At 46.0% G+C, this 24,021-nt stretch overlaps 2 protein-coding genes across 2 annotated transcripts; one reads left to right on the top strand and one right to left on the bottom strand.

The window, feature by feature from the left end:
* Positions 1 to 254: 254 nt before the first annotated feature.
* LOC115282007 (somatotropin) lies at positions 255 to 2,843 on the top strand. Its single transcript, XM_029927789.1, has 5 exons — positions 255 to 1,195; positions 1,442 to 1,602; positions 1,818 to 1,934; positions 2,114 to 2,275; positions 2,539 to 2,843. The coding sequence occupies exons 1-5, from the start codon at positions 1,033 to 1,035 to the stop codon at positions 2,737 to 2,739; spliced, it is 804 nt and encodes a 267-aa protein (XP_029783649.1). The 5' UTR covers positions 255 to 1,032; the 3' UTR covers positions 2,740 to 2,843.
* Positions 2,844 to 11,749: 8,906 nt separating this feature from the next.
* Positions 11,750 to 22,627, bottom strand: LOC115282194 (intercellular adhesion molecule 5). The gene is made up of 8 exons (XM_029928062.1): positions 22,559 to 22,627; positions 18,012 to 18,087; positions 16,649 to 16,915; positions 15,449 to 15,769; positions 14,917 to 15,195; positions 14,124 to 14,393; positions 13,204 to 13,446; positions 11,750 to 13,008 (listed from the first exon to the last, which is right to left on the bottom strand). Exons 2-8 carry the CDS (start codon positions 18,064 to 18,066, stop codon positions 12,800 to 12,802), a joined length of 1,644 nt encoding a protein of 547 aa, XP_029783922.1. The 5' UTR covers positions 18,067 to 18,087; positions 22,559 to 22,627; the 3' UTR covers positions 11,750 to 12,799.
* Positions 22,628 to 24,021: the final 1,394 nt, after the last annotated feature.

The following is a 24,021-nucleotide window of genomic DNA, read 5'->3' as shown; positions in this document are numbered from 1 at the left end:
GCATCCTGTTGCACCCTCATGAGCTCTATATGAATATTAAAAGAGAAGAAAGGGGGGCCTGGGTGGCTCAGTCGGTGAAGCATCTGACTCTTGATTTCTGCTTGTCATGATCTCACGGTTCACAAGTTCGAGCCCTGCATCCGGCTGTGTGCTAAGAGCATGGAGCCTGCTTCAGATTCTCTCTCTGCCTCTCTCTCTAAAAATAAATAAATAAATACTAAAAAAAATTTTTTAAGTAGAAGAAAGACCAGAAGAAGAGTAGGGTGACTGCGGAGATCATCTTTTGGGGTGCTGTGCCCAGATTTCCGGTGCTGGGAAGAAGACTCAAGCCCGCAGGGCTCTTTTGATCTTGAGACCCTCTGACGGTGACTGGGCTGCAGGAGGAAGTACTTGTGGCTCAGGTCTGTTCCTGGGACTTCTGCTGCTTGGTTGGTATCTCTGTAGCAGGTTCAAGGGTGATGCCTCCAGTTGTGGTCCTCCGGGCCAGCCCCCTGGGCGAGTCCCCACGGCAGAGAAACGGGATGGCAGTATGGGGCCATGGCCAGCACCAGTTGCCTCGGGCCGGATGAGGTTGTCAGATGGTGGCAAAGGTGGGAATCTGGGACTGAATTGTGCCCAGAAACCTCAGAGTCCATGCTGTTCTGGGCTCCCTTTCCCCAGACACATTCTGTCTGGTGGATGGAGAGGAGCTGTGCAGGGAGGAAGAATAGGAATAGAGAATGAGGGAAGGTAGCACAGCACATCCAGCCTGATGTAGCCCCCCTTTTGGGGACCGCGGTGGGTCCTCCTCACCTGAGTGGACAACCCCACGGTGGTACCCTGCCAGAGCGCACCTGAACTCCGCGACTCCCTTCTGAAATGAGGACAGATTGGATGTTCTCTCAAGCTGAGACCCTGTGTGCACAACCCTCAGGGCTGGTGACAGCAGACAGGAGAAGATGGCAGGGAAGGCCTGGGGGACATGACCCCAAGGAGAGCGGGAACAGGACGAGGCTCTAAATTATCCATCAGCACAGGCCGGCCAGTGGCCCGATGCATAAATGTATAGAGAAAATAAGTGGGGGCGGAGGGGGAGAGAGAAGGGACCAGGGTATAAAAAGGGCCGGCAAGGGACTGACTCCAGGATCCCAGCATCCAGCTCCCCAAACCGCTAAGGGCCCTGTGGACAGCTCACCCCCAGCTGTGATGGCTGCAGGTAAGTACCCCTAAAATCCCTTTGGGTTCAGTGTGTATTGAGGGGCAAGGCGGTGGCCCTGCAGACGGATGGGGACACTAACCCTGGGCTTTGACGCTGCTGAGTGTGAGCAGAGACATCTATGCCCAGACATTTAGCCAAGTTTTAAATGTTCTCAGTCCCTGGGGGGAGGAGAAGGGCTGGCAGGAAACAGAGGCCTCTTGCTACCTGGGCTCCCCGCTCGCCCTCTGGGTCCCTCTCTTGTAGGCCCTCGGAACTCTGTGCTCCTGGCGTTTGCCCTGCTCTGCCTGCCCTGGCCCCAGGAGGTGGGCGCCTTCCCAGCCATGCCCTTGTCCAGCCTGTTTGCCAACGCCGTCCTCCGGGCCCAGCACCTGCACCAACTGGCTGCCGACACCTACAAAGAGTTTGTAAGCTCCCCAGGAATAGGTGCTGGCGGTGGGGGTGGGGTGGCAGGAAGGGGTGAATTTCGTCCCTGGGATGTAATGGGAGGAAAACTGACGAGTTCAAGGTTATTTCCATCCAAGTGAAGAGGCTGTCAGCTGAGCACAAACTGAGGGAGCTTCCGAATAAAGCAGTGACGAAGGCCGTGCAGCTGAGACCTGGGTGGGCGTTCTTTCTGCAGGAGCGTGCGTACATCCCGGAGGGACAGAGGTATTCCATCCAGAACGCGCAGGCTGCCTTCTGCTTCTCGGAGACCATCCCGGCCCCCACGGGCAAGGACGAGGCCCAGCAGAGATCCGTGAGTGGCCAGGGGTGCCCGGCCAAGGATCAGGGGCCTCCCTCCTTCTGAGAAGGTGTCCCTTTCTCTCTGCAGGAGTCAGGCCGTGGGCAGCCTTCTCCCTGGGCCGGGGTGTGCAGGGAGGCAGGCGGGCGGCCCCCAAGCATGGCAGGCGGGCCCACCACCCCCTCCATCCGCAGGACATAGAGCTGCTCCGCTTCTCTCTGCTGCTCATCCAGTCGTGGCTCGGGCCCGTGCAATTCCTCAGCAGGGTCTTCACCAACAGCCTGGTGTTCGGCACCTCAGACCGAGTCTACGAGAAGCTCAAGGACCTGGAGGAAGGCATCCAAGCCCTGATGCGGGTGGGTGCCGTGGGACTGCAGGTCCCCTCCCCAAGGCCTGGCAAGAGCCCCGCTGACTTACCGGAGGGGTGGGAGAGGCTCCCCTTTTCTTTGTAGCAATCAGTCCAGTCTTGACCCCTGAGAAAGCTTACTCATTTCCCCGCCACGAATCCTCCATGCCCTTCTCTGAGCCCTGGAGGGGAGGTCCACACACAGAGGGACAGGGAAGGAGCAGCCAGCAAGGACTGGGCCTCTCTGTCCCTCCTCCCCTACCCTTTTTGCAGGAGCTGGAAGATGGCAGCCCCCGGGCCGGGCAGATCCTGAAGCAAACCTACGACAAGTTTGACACCAACTTGCGCAGTGACGACGCGCTGCTCAAGAACTACGGGCTCCTGTCCTGCTTCAAGAAGGACCTGCACAAGGCCGAGACGTACCTGCGAGTCATGAAGTGTCGCCGCTTTGCGGAGAGCAGCTGTGCCTTCTAGTCTCTGGGCATCTGGGTCGCCCCCTCCCTGGCGCCTCCCCTGACCCTGGAAAGTGCCACTCCTGCACCCACCGTGCTTTCCTAATAAAATTAATTTGCATCGTATCAACTGAGTAGGTGTCATTCTATTATGTGGGGACAAGGGTCGTGCTGGGAAGACAGCTACAGGCATTCTGTGGAAGCCAACTGGGAACACTACCTGACCCGGTTCCTCCTGGGCTAGAAAGAAACCGACACATTGGTTCCTCTCCATCACACATCGGGCCCCTGCCCAGGTCCGAGGTCCCCGCTCTCCGGGCAGTCATAGGTCAGGAGCACCCCCAAAGAGTACCTGGAGGTGTTCCTCTCTCCCCCGCGTGCACCGCAACACCACATCTAGCCCCCAAGAGTGGGGGAGAAAGAGAAAGCAAGACGAGCTATTGAGTATAGAGGCAAAACATGCCGACATGGGAGAAAACAATGAGAGAAATCATAGAATTGCTTTTGTGCACAAGGTTGAAGGCGAATACACATTAGACCCACCTACTCTTAGGGAATGGGAACAGTGTAAAATGGCTTTGGCACAAACAGATCAGACTGTTTGGGATCTGGATGGTGGCCAGGGAAGTGGAAGAAAGACTGTAATTTGGGGCTGCAAAATTCAATGCCAGCAGGTGCCAGGTAGACAGTTACGAAAGTAACGAAGGCCTGGATGTGCAGGGATAAATCATAACCGACGCTCCGCTTCCTTGTCAGGGATACGTCCCAGAGTCTGGGTACCGGGGCAGCCAGGAGAATTCAGTCCCCAGCTAACGTGGGACCTATCGAACCTTGTTGCCATTCAGGACTCCGAGAAGGGCTACCAGACCTGATTCTTCGAGGCAGACAGGACATCGACTTTTTCTTTTTTTTTTTAATTTTAAAAAATGTTTATTTATTTATTTTAAGAGAGAGGGAGAGAGAGAGAGAATACAAACAAGGGAGGGGGAGAGAGAGAATCCCTAGCAGCCTGCTGTGGAGCTGTGAGCACAGGGCTCAAACTCATAAACTGTGAGAACATGACTTGAGCCAAAATCTGCCTACAGAATAGTGTTACAGCTACAAAGGGTTGTGAGGTGGGGTTGTCATGACGGCAGTAGACTGCAGGGGGAGCCACACTCCGCTCGACTCCTTCCAGGTTTACCTGAATCAACTTGACCACCGCTCGTCGAAAACCTCAAAGATGCCAGTTGATTTTGCACAATTTTAGAACTTAAAAAGACCTTAAAGCCCATCTCCTCTAAATTTTTTTATTTTATAAATGTTATTCTGCCTTTCGGCTTTTTAATTAAGCAGTGGGTGCCACCCTCCATTGCAAATTAAAAATGCCTCCGTGTTTTCTAAACAACTCTTGTAGTAGCCTCCACTTCCTATAATCCTTTTTTAAAATGTTTTTTATCTACCTGTTTATTTACTTATTTACTTATTTATTTGTTTGTTTGTTTTGAGAGAGTGCATGCGCGTGCACGCCCACGCCGCCGGTGGGGAAGGGGCAGAAATAGAGGGAGCAGAGGATCCTAAAAGGTCTCTGCGCTGAGAACAGAGAGCCCTATGCAGGGCTGGAACTAATGAACCATGAGATCATGACCTGAGTCAAGTTCTGCACTTAAGTGACTGAGCCACCCAGGTGCCCCTACTCCCTGCAATTCTGATTTAATTTGTCTGGAAGGGATCCAGGAAGGAATGGTTTTTAAAGATCCCCAGGTGAGTCTGATGTGCAAATGAAGTTGAGAACCACTGAGTTAGGGACCACAAAGATGAGATATCCGTGTCCACGGGAGATGAAGACCTGGGTCAGTTGCCGCACTCTCTCTCTAATTCTAACCAGTCATGTAAAAATTTTCTGATAAGCGAGTAACAAAAAGGCAAGTATTGTGTGATTTTGTTCTGTGAGGTACTTAAATTGATAAAGACCAGAAAGTAGAATGGTGATTACCAGGGTTAGAGGAAGAGGTAATGACGAGTTGTTGTTTAATGGGTAGAATGTCAGTTTTGCAAAATGAAGAGTCCTAGAGACACTACTGGAATGTAGTCGACACCACTGAACTGTACACTTAAAATGGTTGAGATGGGGGGGGCACCTGGCTGGCTCAGTTGGTAAAGCATGCAATTCTTGATCTCCGGGTTAAGTTTGAGCCCCACATTGGATGTAGAGATTACTTAAATATAAAATGCTTTTTAAAAAGTGGTTAATATGGCAATTTTTATGTTATGTATAATTTATTCCAATTAAAAAATATTTTTTAAATTTCTAATGAAAACTCTTCCCAAAGGTAAGATTAGTGAGATTTGCAGAAGAAACGTCCAGGAATAATGTTTTTGTGACTCCACGTAATCTTTTAAATTTACTCTAATCTAAAATGACCTAAATTTACTCTCACCGGAATTTCTTCTGCAAAAATTAAAAAAAGGAAACCTAGTTTAGAATGGAGCTGGGCGGCCAGCAGGGGGAGCTCTCGGCCCTACCACTTGGCAATTGCAGACCCAATTGGAAGAGACGGACTTCGTCAGCGGCAAGTGCTTTACTAACCCAGCAGGAGGAAGGTCTTTCCTACTGACCCGGCAACAACCCAGCCAATGAGAAATAGTCACAGCTCAGCCAATGAGAAACAGTCACAGCTCAGCCAATGAGAAGCCACCATACTTCCAATTCCCAGTGAATTTTTTGTTTATAGCAGCTTCCGTAACTTCTTCCTTTTATGGCGAGTGGGAATCCTTCCTTTATTCTGCAGAGTTGCTGAAAGCTTTACTGCAGCCTGCTTGTTCTGAGTTGTAATTCTCTGATGTTGCCATATAAACCCATTTTTGCTAGTAAAATAACAGACATTTTATTTTTAAGATTAATATTTGTCCAGAGAAGAGCCCCCCACCTCCCCCGCAACGCTGAGGCTGCGGAGCAAACAGGTGGCGGCGCCCATAGAGCCTCTTGGGCTTGGCTGGTTTCTGGAGGACCATGGAGTTGGAGGGTAAGTTTTCTCCAGAATTTTGAGCTCCGCTGTCTTTGTGTTTGAGTTCTCCAGACTTTCTTCAGGATCTGTTGTAAGGCCTTATCTTGTCTGAGAGTGTTTGCTTGCCCTTCAGCTTGACTCCTATTTGGAACCAGACTGCTCCTGGTGCAGTCGTGCCTGTTGGAAGTCTATTGGCTTTGGGTTGGGCAGAAAACAGACTTCATACAGCAGAATCTGGGGGCCATGTCATTTATTCCTATCAGATCAGCTACCATCCTCGGCTGATACTGGCAGAGTTCACAGTGCACCTCTTCTCAAGATTCAAATAGATCCCTCAGAAACCCTTCCCATAATTAATTAATACTGTATAAAGAAACCCTTCAGGGCATCAAGACCATAAAAGAAGATTATAAGGCTTGGAGCCTCATTATCCCCTGTTCTAGTCTCTATAATACCAACATTTTACCAGTGAGAAAACCCAATGCTGAGGACGGAGGTTTGTCCGGGACCTCTGAGCAATAAATAACATTGTTACCCTTGACACCTGTTGTCCTCAAGTCCCATATGCTACTGAGGTCTATTCTCACTGAAAGCTAATTTTTCACTGTAATTGATCTATGCAGTGCATTTTACCATTCCTTTGATAAAGATAGCCAATACCTTTTTGCTTTCATTTGGAAAGAGTGGAAATGCAGCCAGGCAGTAAGCCCCAGAGTTACAACACCAAGTCCTCCTTACTTTTCATGAATCTTAAAGGCTGATTTGGATGAAAGAAAGTTTTCTGCAGGCTCTACTTTGTTACAATTTGTGTATGATTTATGTCTCTGCTCCCTTTCTCAAACCTCTTCACAGGAGACAGCATCCACCTGTTAGAACTTAAAGGGACCCGTGGTCTCAAAAAAAAAAGAGCCGTTAGCTCAAACTCAGTTCAGTACTTTAGGGTATCTAATCCTGAAACAAGGACTACATTTAGACCTGGACAAAACCCCTCACAACTGGTTAACCCTGACAGATTACTTTTTGACACCCCTCCCCGCATGGGAAGTTACGGGAGGCTCTAATTATTGCAGGTTTTTCAGGGTTTACTGATGGGTCTTATTTAAAAGATGAAAATAGTAAATAATGTGCTGGGTATGCTATTGAAGCTCCTTTTGAAGTCTTTGAAACAGCAGCTTTACCTTTGACTAATTCAGTCCAACAGACTGAATTATACACCCTTATTTTGCTGATGATAAAACTGTATGCTGATAGTTTATATTGATAGTCGATATGCTTTAGGTGTAGCTCATGATTTTGGAATATTGTGGAAGCAGCAAGCTGTCTTTACCTCCAGTGGGAATAAAATTAAAAATGGCTTCTATGTCCAAAACTTATTAGATGCCATTCTTTTGATGGCTGCTCTGGCTATCATTAAGGGTCCTGGGCATTTGAGACTCAACTCCCTGGAGATGAAAGTAAACCATCTTGCATATATTTCTCCAAAACACACTGCTCCCAAGGAAACCAAAAGCTAAACCTATGTCATGTTCCAAAGCGATGTTCTCCCAAATGGTAACTGGAGAAATTGACCACAGATACCCAACAATTGGCCTCAGAGATGGAAAAAGAGTATTGGAAATGTAATGATTGTTGGCTTGATAAAAAGAGAGAACTCGAGTTTGGACCAAATAACAATCCAGCCCTATCAGAAATTCTAAATTTCCCACTACTTAGCACTGTACATGCATTAAACCACTTGTCTACTGACAAAATAATAGCATTCATGAACCAATATTGATGGGGAAAAATTAGTAAGGGTGCAAGAAGTACCTACCTCTCTTGTCCCACCTGTCTAAAGTATGATCCAGGGAAAAGTGTTTGTGCAGATGGATTTCATACAGCTTCCTGTTCTCATGGATATAATGTTTTAGTCATGGTTTGTATGTTTTTCACTGCTGCTAAGCTCTCTCTTGTAGACAGGCCAATGCTGCTTCTGTTGCTAACATTCCATTAGAAAAAAATTTCCCTACCTGGGGAAACCCTCTTAAACTCAGAGAACCCACTTTGACAGACAAGTGCTTCAACACGTCTGTGCTGTTGGCTGATTTCCCAACATTCCATTGTGCATAACATCCTTAATCCTCAGGGTTAGTTGAACAGACTCATGGCACTTTTAAGACCCAATTGGCCAAATTTGAAGAACTCCATCAAATACGCTGGCCAAAAGCACTGTCATTAGTCTTAAATCTCAGATCTACTCTCTTTGGAACTCATGACCCTCACCCTTTGAAAGAGTCACAGCACATCCAATACACTCAGCCCCTGCCTACTCTGACCCACAGTGGACAAAAAGAGATATATTTCAATATTGCAAAGGCCTAACAGCTTTTGTTAAAATAACAGTCTTTTAACAGAACACTCCTGGGAGATGACAACCTTAAGCCTTATACCTGGAAACCTAGAGATTTCATCAGTTGGAAAAGATACCTCCAGAAAGGCTCTCCTCAGCCTTGCTGGAAAGACCTTTATCAGGAACTTCTAGAGAATAGACGCTTGGATTCACATGTCACAGCTAAAGAAAGCACCAGACTCTGGCTGGACCTGCATGCCATCTGGTGTCCTGAAAGTCGATATTTCCCAGAATTGAGGCATATGACATCCAATGAAACTACTTTCCCAAGGTGTCTGGGCAGGCCTGTCTACCTTTTACTCACCGTTGCTTCTTTTTTTTAATGGAAAGACAATGCCCTTGTCTGCCTTCCCTAAGCCCTTGCAAAAGGGGGACACCTCTTTTGATTATGGCCTTTTGGAAACAGCCTCATCATGATCCCAGGACAAATTAATCTGACACTTGCTTTTTCTGATCAGAAGGTTCAGAATTCACAAAAGACTTGTTTCATCTGGACTGGTAACTGACTTTAGATTCATATCCAAATTCATGGTCTCTGAACTTTATGGTCTTTGCAGCCTTAGGAGGTTGTATTGTCAATAACACATTTGGTTCAAACAGTTCTTTTGATATAACAATACTGTTTTTAAACATCTTTGAAATTGTGTTGTTTTGCAGAAAGTTCATCAGCTGTTGCTTTATATTTATAGCTGCACTGTATCTTCCCAAATGTACTTGGTTAATTCTCTCAGTGTGCTCAGTGGCATCCACTGCTCTGCCTTCATTGTTGCTTTAAACAGAGAATTCCAAGAGGCACACATGATTCCTGGTTTGCCTTCATAGGGAGAGCCTTTCTCCCCTAAGTCTGAGTAAGTACAAATAAACATTTCAGTTAGCTGCTTTCAGACCTAGCGTCCTGGTTTAGAACCATCATACAAGTGGAATTGTTATGTTACTTTTTCTGCTTTGTAAAATTATTTTGAGTTTTGTATTTTCTTGCCTGTTAGGCTTTTAAAAATGATATATCCAATACGGTGGTGCTGGCTCAGTGGTCGGAGATGATTTCCAGTATGTAATTAGAGCTTGAGAAATAGGGACTACAGATGGGAGGTACCTGGCAGTTCTTTGCCTCCTAATCTTCCTTGCTTCTCAAATGTGGTTTGAGAACCAACCACGCACACGTGGGCACACTCTGTCTCTGTTTTTGTCTCTAAAAAAATAAACATTTAAAAACAAAAGGATTTGGGAGGCTGGAAGAGGGGCTCACACACTATCATGTAGCAATTGCAGACCCAACAGGAGACAGACCTTGCACCTGAATACTGCTTTCCCAGCCCAGCAAGAGGAAGAAAGGCTTTCCTCCTTCCCCAGCAACAGCCCAGCCAATGAGAAACTGTCACAGCTCAGCCAATGAGAAGCCACTATATTTCCAACTCCCACTTTAATGGGTTTTTTTTGTTTATAACAGCCTTCCTGACTTCCCCCTTTACTCTGTAAAGAAGCAGGTCCTTTCTGTTGTTCTGCAGACTTGCCTACAAGTTTTGCTACAGATCGCTCATCCTGAATCGCATCTCTCTGCTATTCTCAAATAAACCCATTTTTGCTGGTAAAAATAACCGGCAGTTTTCTTTTTAAGGTTAACATTTCTATCAGCATTGCCGAAGCATCTATATTGAGTTTTGATTCTTTATACACATTTGAGAACAGAACTGACACTTTCTCCTTCACAAGTTTGCCTCCGAATTATAGGATCTGGCCTTCTGGGTCAAACAGGTATGACGTTGTACCTTGCACCTTCTTTGATTCAGGAGGCCCTGGCAAATGTGAGAAATACTTTAAGCGATACCTGTATTAGGGTCATCAACTCGGCCCTATCAGCACGAGACTTTTCCTAAACTTAGTGTCTCAGAACACCTCAGCTCAATGCAGACTGGTACGATTAGTCATCCTACAGGTTGTCCTACATCTGAGGGAACAAAAAGGAAGAAAGTAGAGAAAGGAAGGGGAAAATGAATAGAAGAGGAAGAGAGAACACAATGGAAAAGAGAAAGGAGGTATCCGTGGTATATGTGACTTTTGATGGCTGACCTGGTTTTCTGACTCTTACTTTGAGTTTTATTATGATTATGGGTATGATTACCACCAGCACTGTTAGTATAATAAAAAGTGATATTGTGAACATGTGCACAATACCATGCTAGTGTTTTTTATAAGTACTGTGTCATTTCTTTCCAACTATAATTCTATAATAGGTAAATAGTATTATTTTCCCTATAATAAGAAACCTGACTGAAGATTTAACTTGTTTTTTCTTGGGTCTGTAAAGAAAGACACCAGAAAGTGGTCTTGGCTTTCCTAAGAGGATATATTTTTGGAGAATTAAAGGTAGTTCTCTTCCCCTGAAGGTAATCAGGGTAGCTGCAGTTCAGTGTGAGCTGATTGCTCTATTGTTCAGGAAATGAGTATATCCAAACCTTTTAGGGGGTGGAGCCCCTTGAAGACAAGGCAGCAACCTTTAGAAGAATTGACTTGGAGGGTCTCCCAGACCCCTGGTCGTGTGGATCCTTGGGGAAGGAAAAGGAGAGCTCAGAGATTTCAAGTCTTCACAAGAAAGGGCCTACTGAAACCTGCAGAGCCATCCTGGATGGCTAGTCCAAAGTAGTGAGTTCTGTAATTCTAGAAGTTCATGCAGGGAATCACTAGCTGCACCGAGCCCTGAGGAAGTGAATCATCCTCCTGGAAAGATCCATGGTAGAGGACCCAGGGACCTGGATCTGCAGAAGCCCAGGTTTTATGGACTGTGTAGGACTGTCAACAGTGACACCATGTGGCAGTGAGAAGCAAAGGCAGGAGCCTCTAGGCTCTGCTTGGTGCCTCCACTGTGCTTCAAGGCACAGGGCCTCGAAGTGAGGTTTGAGACTTCTGCAGACCAGAAGCAGCTCATCTTGACACCGAAATGGTTGGAGATTGCTGGAGTAGGCTGTTCTATAAAACTTCCTTATATCCTTAAGTGCTCAGTTCAGAAAAGTGAGTAAATTATATTACATGGTGAGAGAGCGATGGCTACTGTATTGAGTGGAAAAATTGAGGCTGAGGTCATTTGGAGGGGTGGGGGATGGGATGCTTTTTTACAAAATCAAACAAAATATTTCCAGTCTCCTCCCAGGAGTCCTTCCTTGATTCTGAGTTAGGCGTTCTTATAAAGACCTGCGTTTTCCCAGTTATGGGTTGAGGTGCAATTGTGACTTCCCATTGACTTGCTCTGGCTTCCCCCAGTGACTGGAAGCTTGTAGAAGGCAGGGACACTGTGTTGTCCGCCGTCACATTCCCACTGGTTGTGTGCGTTGAAACCAGAGCATTCTTTTCATACCTAACCCCTAGGCCAGACTCCAGGAAGGTCTGGAAAGAATGAATCTTTTTACTTTGATGCCTGATGCTGTGTTCTTTCTAGCTAGTGTCTACTATTTGGAAGGGTGTGGAACCTCTATCTTGAGGTCTGAACTTTAGTTTTAAGGGCAGGTCAAATAGGCTGCTGCCCTGAGTCAACGCACCACCTGCCCTGGGCTAGTTGTTTGTGCTACCGCTACCGACTTGACATTCTTTTCTTAGAAACTGTACTCAAAATGCAACCATGTGGCTTAATAAAAGTTTTCAAAAATGACACAGAAGAGAAATACTTTCAGATATTATAAAATCACTTTTATTTTTTTTTTTTACCATATTCAACATTTCAGTGACCCATATATGACTGATTTGGGAGAAAAGATCTGGTTTTATCATTCTTCATGTCTTCTGTAGGGGTGAATATATTTTTTCCAAAGAACAGAGAAGGAAGCTGAATCATAAAATCATATGGTGAACATTGTCACAGGAGAAGTTGCCCTAAAGCTTAAAGGAAATAGTTTGCAGACATATGAAAATAAAGACTTCTTTATGGGAAGGGAGAATAAACATTGGAACTCTATCTTTAGAACCTATGTAGAGAAAAAGATTAATATGTCAAATGTGAACTCACAGATGATTACTTTATAATGGATTATGAAAACGAATTCAGAGATGTTTGGAGCCCTTAACGTACGAGGGCAATTTAATGGAAGAACTCTAACTTCCACTTCTGGGGCTAGGTAAGCTGCTTGTCTGACTCAGTGTGGGATTTATGACTTTTACACTCTCCTAGTGAGTTGAAGCCGAACCAGCTACTGACCCTTAATGGTGTCATCAAACAGCTCTGGGAGCCAGCACTGCAGAACCTCAGGTTGAGGGATCAGGGGAATGTGTAGTTAGGAATAAGGTTCTGATTTCTATCTCTTTGTTTGGTTCTCCCTTTGAGGTCTTCTGTGGACTAAAACACTGGTTTCCATTTAAGTCATGAGGAAACCATGAGAAGTGAGTTGCATTTCTGAGGTATTTCTGTCTCTTCAGTCTGAGGCTCGGGAGCAAAGGGCAGGATCTTTTTGGAGTGAGTGGACTGATTAAGCACACAGTAAGAAGCCAGAGGTCCTCTCATTAGCTGGACACCGAGACTAAAATTCCTAGTGACTGGAGTGAACTCAGAGGAGCTGAGCTTGTGGATGGACGGGATACAAGGGACACGGGGGTCTGAAACACCTGTTTGATGGGACTGCAGAACACAAAGGGAATGTCTCTTCCTTTCTCCTCCCCCCTCCTTCCCTCCCTTAGGAAACCCCAGGAGTAGAGATTGCTTTCAAACAAATAGCTGTTTCCATTTAACAATTATGTGCATTGCATTTTTCTGCTTGCTGAACAGCAAACTGGCTTTCCTCCTCTTTGTTCTTCTCTTTCTGTCTATAGGGCAATTTCCGCCTCTCTATTTTGCAAGGCCGGTAGTTCAAATACAGTGCTATGGTGATTACACACACTCCAAGAGCGACAATAGTGATGACAAAGATGGTGCAGCTGATTCCTTCATCCAGTCCTGTCCAAGCACAGAAGACAGAAAATTGGGAGGGTCGAGAGGGCAAGAGAATCCCGCCTCCCCCAGCTTACCATGCCCACCTCTGAGTCTCACCCTTCCCTGCCCACTGAAATTTTTCTTCTTTCTCTATTTGGGGAATCCCAAACCCCTTGGGCATTTACATCCTGGGCCTGGCAGCAAGAGAGCCAAAGTCACCTTGAACGACGACAGCAATGTCTTTGCTGACAGAGCCCAGTTGGTTGGTGGCTGTGCAGCAGTAGGTTCTGGTGTGGTTCTGGGTTGCCTTCTGTGGCACTTCAAGGTCGACGATCACTCCATTCCAGGAACACACCAAGGTTGGAGTTGGGTTTCCCTTTGCGACGCAGGCAAGCAGCTGCTCCGCCCCTTTCACCCATGTCTGGTTGCCAGGGCAATCAGATTCCTCTAACCGAGGCTTGTCTGGAAAAGAGGGTCCCCCAAGGAGCTGAGCTCAGTGTGCCACATTCCTTCCTCATCGAGATGCTTAGCTTCCTCTCCCCCCCACCCCCCATCCAAATGCTGTGTCCCTCCCACCTGACAGCTTTACTTCCCAAGGGAAGGGCTACTGTTCCATGCTTTGGACCACTCTTCTGTCTTCCATTCTCTAGGTGCAAGGAGTCGGAGATGCAGCAAAGGCATTTTAATGGATTCAGACTAAATGATCTAGACTGTCCTATCAATGGTGGCTTCCCTGCTTCCCATCTTTGCTTCTCAGTGAGTGAGGAGATGGGCAGGGGTGAACCCTGAGATGAGGGATTTCTATTTTTCAAACATACAGATTTTTATGTGGAAATTTCCCTCCTTAGCATAAACTCCAACAATCACTTCCTGTGTTCTCAGCCGTCAACCTTCAGCTAATACCAGCTATTCACCCTGCCTTCTTTTTTTCATTCCCAGGTCCCCCTCATGTTTCTCTCAGCTCACTTTCCTGGGGATAAGGTAAGCTTGGGGAACTTTAATTTTATTTCCTCCTTCGATGTTTTCTTTTAAGGAAAAAATGTAGCAAGTCTAATAATGAAGTTGCTGGTCAAGATCTCTGGGAATAAGAGACCAATAACAATCCTTGTTTTGACAAGAAAGATCAGGCCTCTACTCACATAAGACATGGAGCTGGACCGCAGTGGTTTTGCTCAACCGTTGACCCTGAACCTCCAAAGAGGCCTCACAAGAGAAATTTCGGCCGTTATCTTCCTCCTTCGTGGTAAATGAAAGCCAGGCAGGCTCCCCAGGGGCAGGCAGATCTGGGGCTCCCTGAAGCCGAAGAGTAGGGCTGGGTGATGTTAACACATGCCCTGAACAGGTCACATTAATGTCTGTCCCTGCCAAGGGGTATAATTCTTCTATCTCCAGGATTGGAGGAGGGAAGCCTATAAGAAAAGGAAAGAGAGAAACATATTTCTCAAAACTCTCAGCCACTTCTGTACTCTTGCTGCTAATGGTATGGTATGTAGGCAGACAAGACAGGGAAAACTCTGGACACTCTACTGCTTCTGTGCTGAATGGCAGGAGCAATGAGATTTGAGAATTTGAGAGCTCCTCTTATAACAAACGCAGCCTCCACACATTTGACTATGCCTCTGTGGCAGGGACAGCAAGATGGCTTTTCATCTTACAAATTTCCTCCCCACCTCAAAAAGTTGTTCCCAGAAATTAGTTCAAGGACCTACAATCACTCTGTAAGTAAGATGGCCAAAGGAAACATGGTGAAGGCTGAACAGAACTATGGCTTTCGCACATGTCTTCAACCTGCCTGCACTTGTCAGAGAAAGAGCACACGCGAGTGTACCTAGGGAAGGTTAGGGATATTTGCAGAAGAACCACCAAGGATTTACTGTGGAAGTTTCAGTGGCAGAGAACCCCTGTGAGGAAGGGAAGAGGCAGCTCACTTACTGTAGACATGCACTGGCTCTCTTGTTTTCTGTTCCATTGGACCCAGAGATACAAGGCAAGACAGCTCCTGATCACCAGTCTCCATGGCCCGAGCCGTGGCATTGGCCCATGCTGTGTCTCCCTTCCAGGAGACAAAGGGGCTCAGCTCCTGGTCTCCCAGGAACATGTGGAACGTTACCTCCCTGGCAGGGAACACCCTAGCCAACTCACAGCTCACAGTCTCTGCCGTCCCAATCTCCAAAAGTGGGGAGACCCAGATTTGGGGGCTCTGAGAGAATTCTGCCAAAAAATGAAGAAAAGGAAAGGAGAAAACCCATGATAAATCATGTGCTATATACGACCCCACAATTTAGGAAGGGAGTGTGGCTTAAAGCTCTCTGTCTCCCAGGGTAAGATTACAGCCCAAGTAGAGTTGGGGCTCAATTACTCTCACATCCTCATTCTAAACTCTGTGGGAACTTAGTCCCCAAAGGCCAAGGTAAGATAAGGAAACTGAGTCTCGGGATCCTTCCATACCTGGGCTCTGACTCACCAAAGATCCGGAGTACCTTGCTGGCTGAGCTACTGTGAAAGAGCCCTCCACCATGTGAACTCAAGTCCAGTTCTGCACGGCATGAAAAATTGCACCTATCATCCTCCCTTTGGGCTTTCACATTGATGGTGACCTCGGCTCTTCGGGAGGCCACAGCCAAGTTCATAAAGCCCTTTCTGTGTAGTTCCTGGTTATCCTGGAGAAGGGCAAGGGTGAGGTTCTCCAGGGGTGCTACACTGGGCACATGGCACTTCACTGTAAAGGCTTCATCCGTGGCCACCCATGCCGGCTGCAGCTCCAGGATCACCTGTTCTGGTGGCTCTTTAAGAGAAAAAAGTGGGCTTGATGAGAGAAGGCTACTCACCTCTCCATAAAGACATGGTATAAGACAGAAAGCTGGTGATACAAGGTTACCATCACCCTTAAACCATTCAGTCAACCACAGCAGCTTTCTGCCAACCCTGCCCAACACAAGACGAGTCAGTCTTCTGGCTCTTCTACCCATGAAAGGTGGCTAAACTCATAGCCAAGAAACTTAACTGTTGAGGGGCAAGTCCCTTGCGTTGACAGTTGCTGCCATTCTGGAGAACTTTTGTCTCTTACCAGAGGTGCTTCAGAGGCATGAGTAGCTTCTGAGAAGCTCCTTAGCATCACACAAAAATGACACCCTAGTTTACCAAGCTTTTACTCCAAAGAGATCACATTTATTCTTATGGCCATATCCTTGCCAATGCACTTGCCCACCTGAAAGACCTTCCCCACCCATGCCCATCACTTCAAATCCTTACCATTCTGCAGGAGTGAAACTCAAGAGCCTCCTTTTCCATGGAGACTTCTCCAACTACCCCAGATGACAGGCCCTCCTTTCTACAATCCCTATTTATTCTCAGAATTTGTGCCAAATAATTTAGCATTAATTATATACTTTTTTGATCATTTGTAAGCTAGCATTATTAGCACATGCATCTTGTACTTGAATGTATTCTCAAGCACAATGTTGGATGCCCTCTCTGGTCTGCTCCTAATTTAAAATCCTACCCCAAAGGGAAATAGAAGTAATTGGCTCTAGAATTCCTTTAGTATAATAGAAATCTCTACTTAGGGCCCAAATTCTCTCCCCTAAAATAAATCTCTAATTTTTTCCTAAATAAGACATAGTCATATTCCCCCACTCTTTCCTTCCTCCTCAACCCTACTTACGATACACCGTGATGCCAAGGCTTGTGTCCTTTTGGATCCCTGCACAAGAGAAGAAGCACTGCAGAACAGAATCCTCTGTGACATCCTCCAGAAGAAACTCCTTCCACTGAGGTCCTTTATCCACCTGGGTTTTCTTTAAGAGAGTCTCAATTCCACTGGGTCCTGGGTCTGGACAGGAAGTGCTGCAGTTGATCATTAGGGACTGTCCAAGCTTTACCAGGGCCTGATCTGGCCAAATAGAAACCTCAAATGTCTCTTCAGTCATTCCTGAAATGATCAACCACATACGCCAAAGGCTTTGGTGAGGACCCCAATACCCAAATAAAATACAGGGCCTAGTCTATCAATCTGTAGGTTAGAAATAGGAAACCTATCCTGAAGGGAAAGTTACAAGGAACTAGACAAGAAAAAGACCCTTAATGAACAAGTTCGAACCCTGATTCCACCATCATTCCCTCCACTCATCATCTTTCTAGGGATTTGGTTTCTCCATTAGTGTCACCTTGGAAACTACAGAGTTGTTAAAATTCATGCCCAGGAAACCATTCTCTTCCTAAACTCCCAGATGTCTTAGAAGCTTCCAGAACTGGCTGATGAGGGTCCTACAGGGGTTAGTAGGCCCTGGAGAAAAGAGCTTTGTTGCTTATGCCTCAAATCAGTGTTTCTCTGAAATTATGGTCTAAGGATTGCCTTCACCAATCACCTGGAGTGCTTGTAAAACTACAGACTCTAGCTCCACCTCAGACTGAGTGATTAAGAACTTGTGAAGGTGAGACGTGGAAGTAGGCAAAACAAAACAAGCACTCCTGATGACCCTTATGCATACCAAATCCCACAGGTCCCCTTTAGCTACTCCACATCCACTATCTGCTTCACCCACCAAACAAACACCAGTCCCTTCTAGGAATCCACAGCTCATGTGGCAGTGTCACCCACTAGGGCTCCAGTTCCTTTCTTGTCATCCAGAGAACTCGCTCTTCACAATTAAGCTATGTGCCCTCTCCTATCAAGACCCTATCACAACTTCATGACACAAAAGGTGGCAACAAAAAAGTAAAAATATTCTTAAAAACAGAAAACTACGACAGTCCTGGGCTAGGAGGGGGCCAAAGAGAGCATATTTCTTAGGGGAGAGTTTTCTCTGATGGTCTGCTATCCTGTTCCTCACTTTGGGTTCCCCAGTTATAAGCTAGAGACACTTACAGATTCTGTGTCCTAATGATCCAAAAATAGGAATCTCTTCCAAGGGTCCAGACAAGTGAAAAGTAAATTTTTGCCACATTCAGTACTTCTTATGTTCTTGCTGACTAGCCCCTGTACCTTGGCACATACTGGCTAAAGAAACTGCCCCAAATAGCCTCACCTGGGCCAGGGTTCAAGGCCAGCAGGGCCCAGACACCAAAGAGTAGCATTTCCATCCTTGTGAGAAGGGCTGAAAGCTGGAAAGAAAGGAGAAAACAATGCTGGAGAAAAGCGACCAAAGAAAAGAAAAAGGATAAAGAAAATTATTTCTTTGATATTGTTAAAAATCAGTCCCCTTCCTGACCCCTTGCATAGTCTGGAGAAATGATAGCAAGAGTCACAGTGGTGTGGTGTGGGCATTGTAAAAGGACATAGGAGGGGCTCCTGGGTGGCTCCATCAGTTGAGCATCCAACTTTTGGTTTCAGCTCAGGTCATGACCTCACAGTTTGTGGATTCAGGTCCCACATCGGGCTCTGCGCTGGTGATGCAGAGCCTGCTTGGGAATCTTTCTTCCTCCCTCTGCCCCTCCCCATTCGTGCATCTCTGTCTTTCTCAAAATAAGTAAGAACTTCAAAATATATATAAAAAATAAATAAAACGACATAGGAAAATAATAGAGGATATTAGATTAAGTGAGATTCCTGTATAAGCTTATATTGCAGTTATCTGTTTACATGTTTGCCTCCATCTACTTGAGTCAGAGGAAGGCTATTAGCATGGAAGCATGAAAAACGAAGTTTAGAGAGATGAAATAAATGTTTATCTAGCACTGTCCAGCAGAAAGTGACCATGAATCTAGAAAGCATGATCACTAGAGTCCTGTTCTCTGATGTAAGAGAGAAATGTTTCATCAGGGCTTTGCACATGACCTCTATGAAATACCCCTCAAGATAATTCATCTCTTTCTGATCTGCCTCCGTGTTCACCAAGCAACTTTTGGATTATTATGTTGGGCTGAGTTAAGTCTTAATGGTCCACTTCTCTTTTCTCCATCAATCCATACCAAAATTTTTTTTCTTTTAAAGCCCCATTAAAGCTACTTTATTCTAAGAAAGGTTTCTTGACTAACCCTGTCCCACTTCACAATCCCTCACGACCTCCCTTTATGCCAAATGTTATTTCTGAAGCTACGTATGTTAAAATGCAATTCACTTTAGTGAATTATTTTTAATGATGAAATCATTACTATGCTAGAAATTCCCTAAGGACAAGAGACCATATTTATCTTGCATCTATACCACCTAGCACAGTGCCTGGCATGTTATGGATATTCCATTAAATGAATGACTACCCTCTAATACTGTAGTATTTGAATTTTCAAACACTGGGTTTTATACAGGTGTACTTTTACTTATATGCTGGTCTTAAAGAGCATATAAGGTGTTTTTGGTCTTTTTTTATACATGCATAAGACAAGACATATCAAAATTTATATTTCCAAGTGAATGTTACTCTTCTAATACTTTGGGGGGCTATAAATTCATTCCAGTAACGACACTGTTATTTAAAACTTATTTTGGAAATAATATAGAACTGGCTTTCAAGCTACACAAATCAGCCCACTAAACTATTTTATTATTCTTTGAGAAAAAATACTACTCAGACACGCTATTCACCAGACTTAACTCTGAGTGCCTTAACATCTCTTTCCAAGGAAGATCTATCATTGAAGATATTCCCAAAGTACCCCAGACTTTGAAGGAATTTCAAAATAAGAGTTTTAAGTAATAACAGCTTTTTGTAAAAGTACAAAAGCCCTAAGTTGAATTGCTTGTATTAATACATTATTTCAGCAAACAATTATTGAGCATCTATAATATTCCAGGATCTTAGTAATGTACTGAAGCGCTTACCAAGATTTGCCTCATGACAATAGGAATTCCTGGAAGTTAGTGGGAAAGACAAATGTAAATAAAAATAACCGTATGTCAAGTGTTCCTATAAAAACTGGGGGCGGGGGGAGGAGGAGTAAAGTGAGAATTAAATGACTAAATTCAAGCCAACTGTTTAGCCCAACTCCTGGCACGTAAGACTTCAGTAAGTTAGTGATGATGGTGATTGTGGCACTGGTGCTGATGCTGCTGACCATGATAAACGGATCAAGGAGCACTGAGGAGGGAACCATTACTTCTCTCTGAAGGAGTTGAGGATTCTCAGGTCTCCTTTGAACTGGGCTTTCTGTTATGACTGGAAGTTTATTAAGGGATGAGGTGATACGGAGAGGAGGTCAGGTCAGACCTATTTGAGAAAATTCAAGAAATTCAATATGGGTAGAGGGTGGCTTACAGGGAAAAGAATTGTGGGATAAAGAAGTAGGTATACAGTTGGGTCAGCAAGCAGGAATTTCCAGAGCTTTTAAAGCAGGGGAGGTGAGATAATCAGCTTTATTTTTCAAGATGACAGCACTGGCAGTGTATGGAAAAAGAAAGATGAAGAAAAGACTGATGGCCACGAGATTGATTAGAAAGTGACTGCAGAATTCTAAAGGAGATACAAGAGGGCCTGAAGGCAGTGATGATATTCACAGAGGATATTCAGGGGGTCTCTGACTGGGTGGCAATGGGGGCTAGAGGTTGTTTGCATAGTAAACATACTGGTTTTACTTAAAAGTGTATGTTGCCGATTAATAAAATAGCAGTGTTCTAGATATTTTTTCATATCTTACATAATATTTAGAAAATATCAATTATTCATATCTACTATTATTTTGAAAGCATCAAGGAAAGGGTAGAGGACTGTTGGAAGGGCATGCATAACATTCATTTAGCTATATAACTTTTTAAAACTATCACACTGGACACTGTAGAATCCCAATTTACTGTTGAATTCCTTGGGGGTAAAGTGCTCTCTTCCTAACACTCACTCCAATCTAGGCCCTTACTACTGATCTGTGTCTCACTTCATTGGCTCTCAATCACATCTTGTCTAATAACTTCTAACATTTAGTAACTATATACAGTACTGTGTTCCAGGCACAACACTGACTGGCTACTTTAGTTATCTCATAGCAATCCTATGAAAATTGCCAGCTTTACTGATGAGGAGATGGAGACTAAAAGAGGTAAAATAACTTACCCCAAATCACACAAGTAATTAAGAGGTGCAGCTAGCATTCAAACCCAGGCGTCTTTACTGCTGGGCAATTCTTACTACTTCACTGCTTTCCTTATATTCAGCGACTTTAGATTATCTGTGCTTTGATGGGGCCACTGTGCCACAACCTCCTGTATAGAGGTTAATCCAAGAGTTCCTATATTATTCATCTTTCTTTAGCTTGCTGATGGCACCTTTCTCTAATCTTGCTGTGAATTCATTTTACAGATTATATTCTCCTAGAGCCTTAGCTAAAAATGTTTTCCCATCTTTGATCTCTATGCCTGCCAAGTTAGGTGGTTTTCCCCGGTGGTTGCCACTAGTACATGGTCACATAGAGATAAGAAAACGGAGGGTGTGTGTGTGTGTGCGCGTGCGCGCGCGCTTGTGTGCTGATTCTTTTTGTTTTCATTCTCAGATACTGACAATACTTTGTTCTATGTTGTTTCAAGTGCCCTCTCCCGGCCCAACTATCCCCACAGCTCTAAGAGTTCCCCCTTGGGGGTGCCTGGGTTGCTCAGTCAGTTAAGTGTGGGACTTCCACTCAAATTATGATCTCAGGGCTGGTGAGTTTGAGCTCCGGGTAGAGGCTGCCTCGAGTTCTGGCTGTCTCTCAAAAATAAATAAAGATTAAAAAAAGAGTTCATCCTTGTTTTCACATGGCATGCTACGATCAGGTACTGAAACATGATGTTTTTCATTCATTCATTTTCTTAGGAAGAAAGCAAATAACATCCCTAAGGGGAAAGGAAGTTTTAAATCTTTTTAAATTCCTTATATATCCCAAATGAAACGTTTAAAGTGTGTGAAGTCCTAGGCCTCTAATCCAGCCACCGAAGGGTTGCAGGGAGAGCCTAGGCAGGTGGGGGAAGGGCCGCACACCCGACAGGCCCTTGGGATGGCTTTGGCTGTAAGCCCACCTGGGCTTCCCGTCCAAGTCTGGGGCTCTCCCAGGGTGTGCTGCAGTTTCTCAGACATCCAGGGGTCATCATCCCACCCTCTGCACGGTCTTCTCCCTCGAATTCCCTGGAATTCGTTTCCTGCTCTCGGAACACTCTGACCAAGTGAGCGTACGCTCTCGATCTGGTGTCCCCCAGCCCCACCCCGGCTCAGTGCACAGGCCCGGCCCTACTGCTTTCAAGACGCGGCACCTCCTGACGCCCCGCTTCTCAGGCGGGTGGGTCTACCTCGCCGGACTGTCCGCCCTGGGCGGGCAGGACCTCCACACCTCGACCAGACACAACAGCTACAAATACTCAAGGGCGGGCCTGAGCCGGCTGCTCGGAGGCGGAGCGTGCAGACGCTCGGGAGTCTTCCGTCTGGCGAGAGCACAGTGTGGCTCTCACGCTCTCTGCCCGACAGACTCAGAAGACCCTTAGGGGCAGATGGTATTTAAAACGTTAAAGGTATGTGGAAAAACCACTCCAGTGAGTGTCCCTTAGGGTTTCTGGCCCACTGCCGCGTGACAAGGCGAAGCCCGTCACACGAGGTCAAACCTCCGCAGACTTGACGGAAAAGCCGGGAGGAGACACCGGTATGAACCTAAGCACACAAAGTAAGACCTAAATCCTCACTGAGGGCTGCTCTTCGCTGCTCCTGTCACTCCTCGGGTAGCCTCGCCTGCTCCGCAGCCAAACCCACCACGCGCTCCGACCGTTTGGTGGGCAGGGCGGGGCGCTGGAGAGCTCCTGGCCAGAGGATTTCCAGATCTGCCTAGAAACTCGTGACGTTTGCCCAGAAACTTAGCAAGGGTTGGTCGAGGCTAGTGGGGCGGGCCGGGAAGCTAAAACCACAGGAGGGATTTGCGGGGAAAACGAGGGTAGAGAAGCCTGTGTCTCGCTTGTTAGAGAACGTATGTTTGACTCAAGATGATAACTACTAAGTAAAACAAAGTGAACACAAACGAGAAAGGGTTGTTGTAGCAAATAATGGCGCTGTAAGAAAAACAAAGGGTTGTCCACCCCTGTGCCTGTTATGTGGTGCGGCCTGAACACATTGAGAAGTCGCGCGCGGGAGCCGGCTGCGCGCGCAGCCGCGTTCTCGCCTCGGGACGCGCCTCTCGGCGTTGGGTGTCGGTTCCTCAGTTACTCAAAAATCTAGTCGGCCTCGCTCTCAGCTCTACTTAGGTGGCTTGGGAAATGGGTTCCACGGGATTTTTTTTCCAATGCCCGAAAACACCTTTTTGTACACCCTCGTTTCTCCACATACAAGTAACACGCTTGAGTAAGCGAGCATTCCCTTCCTCACTTCCTACCAAACGTGCCTGCGCTCTTGCTCCCCCGCCCAGCAGTTATCAGTAGCCATAAAAAAGGGGGTAAGTCCTCCGTTGTGTCCCTCCACCCCGGACGCCTTTCCTCTGCTTCATGTCAAACGTCTTAGGAGGGTCCTTTCTCAGAACACTTTCCTGGCGGCGCCCAGATCGGGCCATTCTCACTGGCGTCCTGTAGTGTCCTTGTCTCTCTCGGTCCTTGTCTGACCGTGAGCCACGGGCTGAGCTCCTTGGTGCAGTGAAATTTGAGGAATTGGGGATCTGTTTTCAGGGGACCAATTAATACGTGCATTCCCTCTTTCATTTACTGTCATTCCTTTGAGGGAGGCGCTACTGTTACCTCTATTTTACGGAAGAGGGGTTATTTCTTTTAGATGTGAGTGAGCGACTTGTCCAAGAAGGGCATCTGCCTTTCTTGGACCCTAGTTGTACCAATGCTTTGTCGTCTTCCATCCTGACAGTTTGAGGGAGAGTGTCACGTGGAATAGAAGTTTTGGGGCCCGACAAACCCGTCTGTGAATTCCTCTGCGATGTCCTACTAACTTTGGGACGGTGGGAAAGTTACATAACTCCTAGTTCCTCTTCCGTTAAAAGGAATGGTATTTAGTTTGTGTATTTGAAAGTGCCTGCCATTGCTTTCGACACTATATTGGTGTCTGATAAATGGTAGTCAGTTTTCCTTTTGCGATCGCAGAAAGGCCTTTCCTGACGACTGCCCCCTAAAACTTCCAGGCTTTATTTGAAGCTAGTTTATAAGACCTATCAGAG

This window comes from Suricata suricatta, chromosome 17 (assembly GCF_006229205.1).
Source record: "Suricata suricatta isolate VVHF042 chromosome 17, meerkat_22Aug2017_6uvM2_HiC, whole genome shotgun sequence".
Taxonomy (NCBI): domain Eukaryota; kingdom Metazoa; phylum Chordata; class Mammalia; order Carnivora; family Herpestidae; genus Suricata; species Suricata suricatta.
The sequence above is the reverse complement of the archived record's forward strand: the minus strand, read 5'-3'. Positions and strand labels throughout refer to the sequence as shown.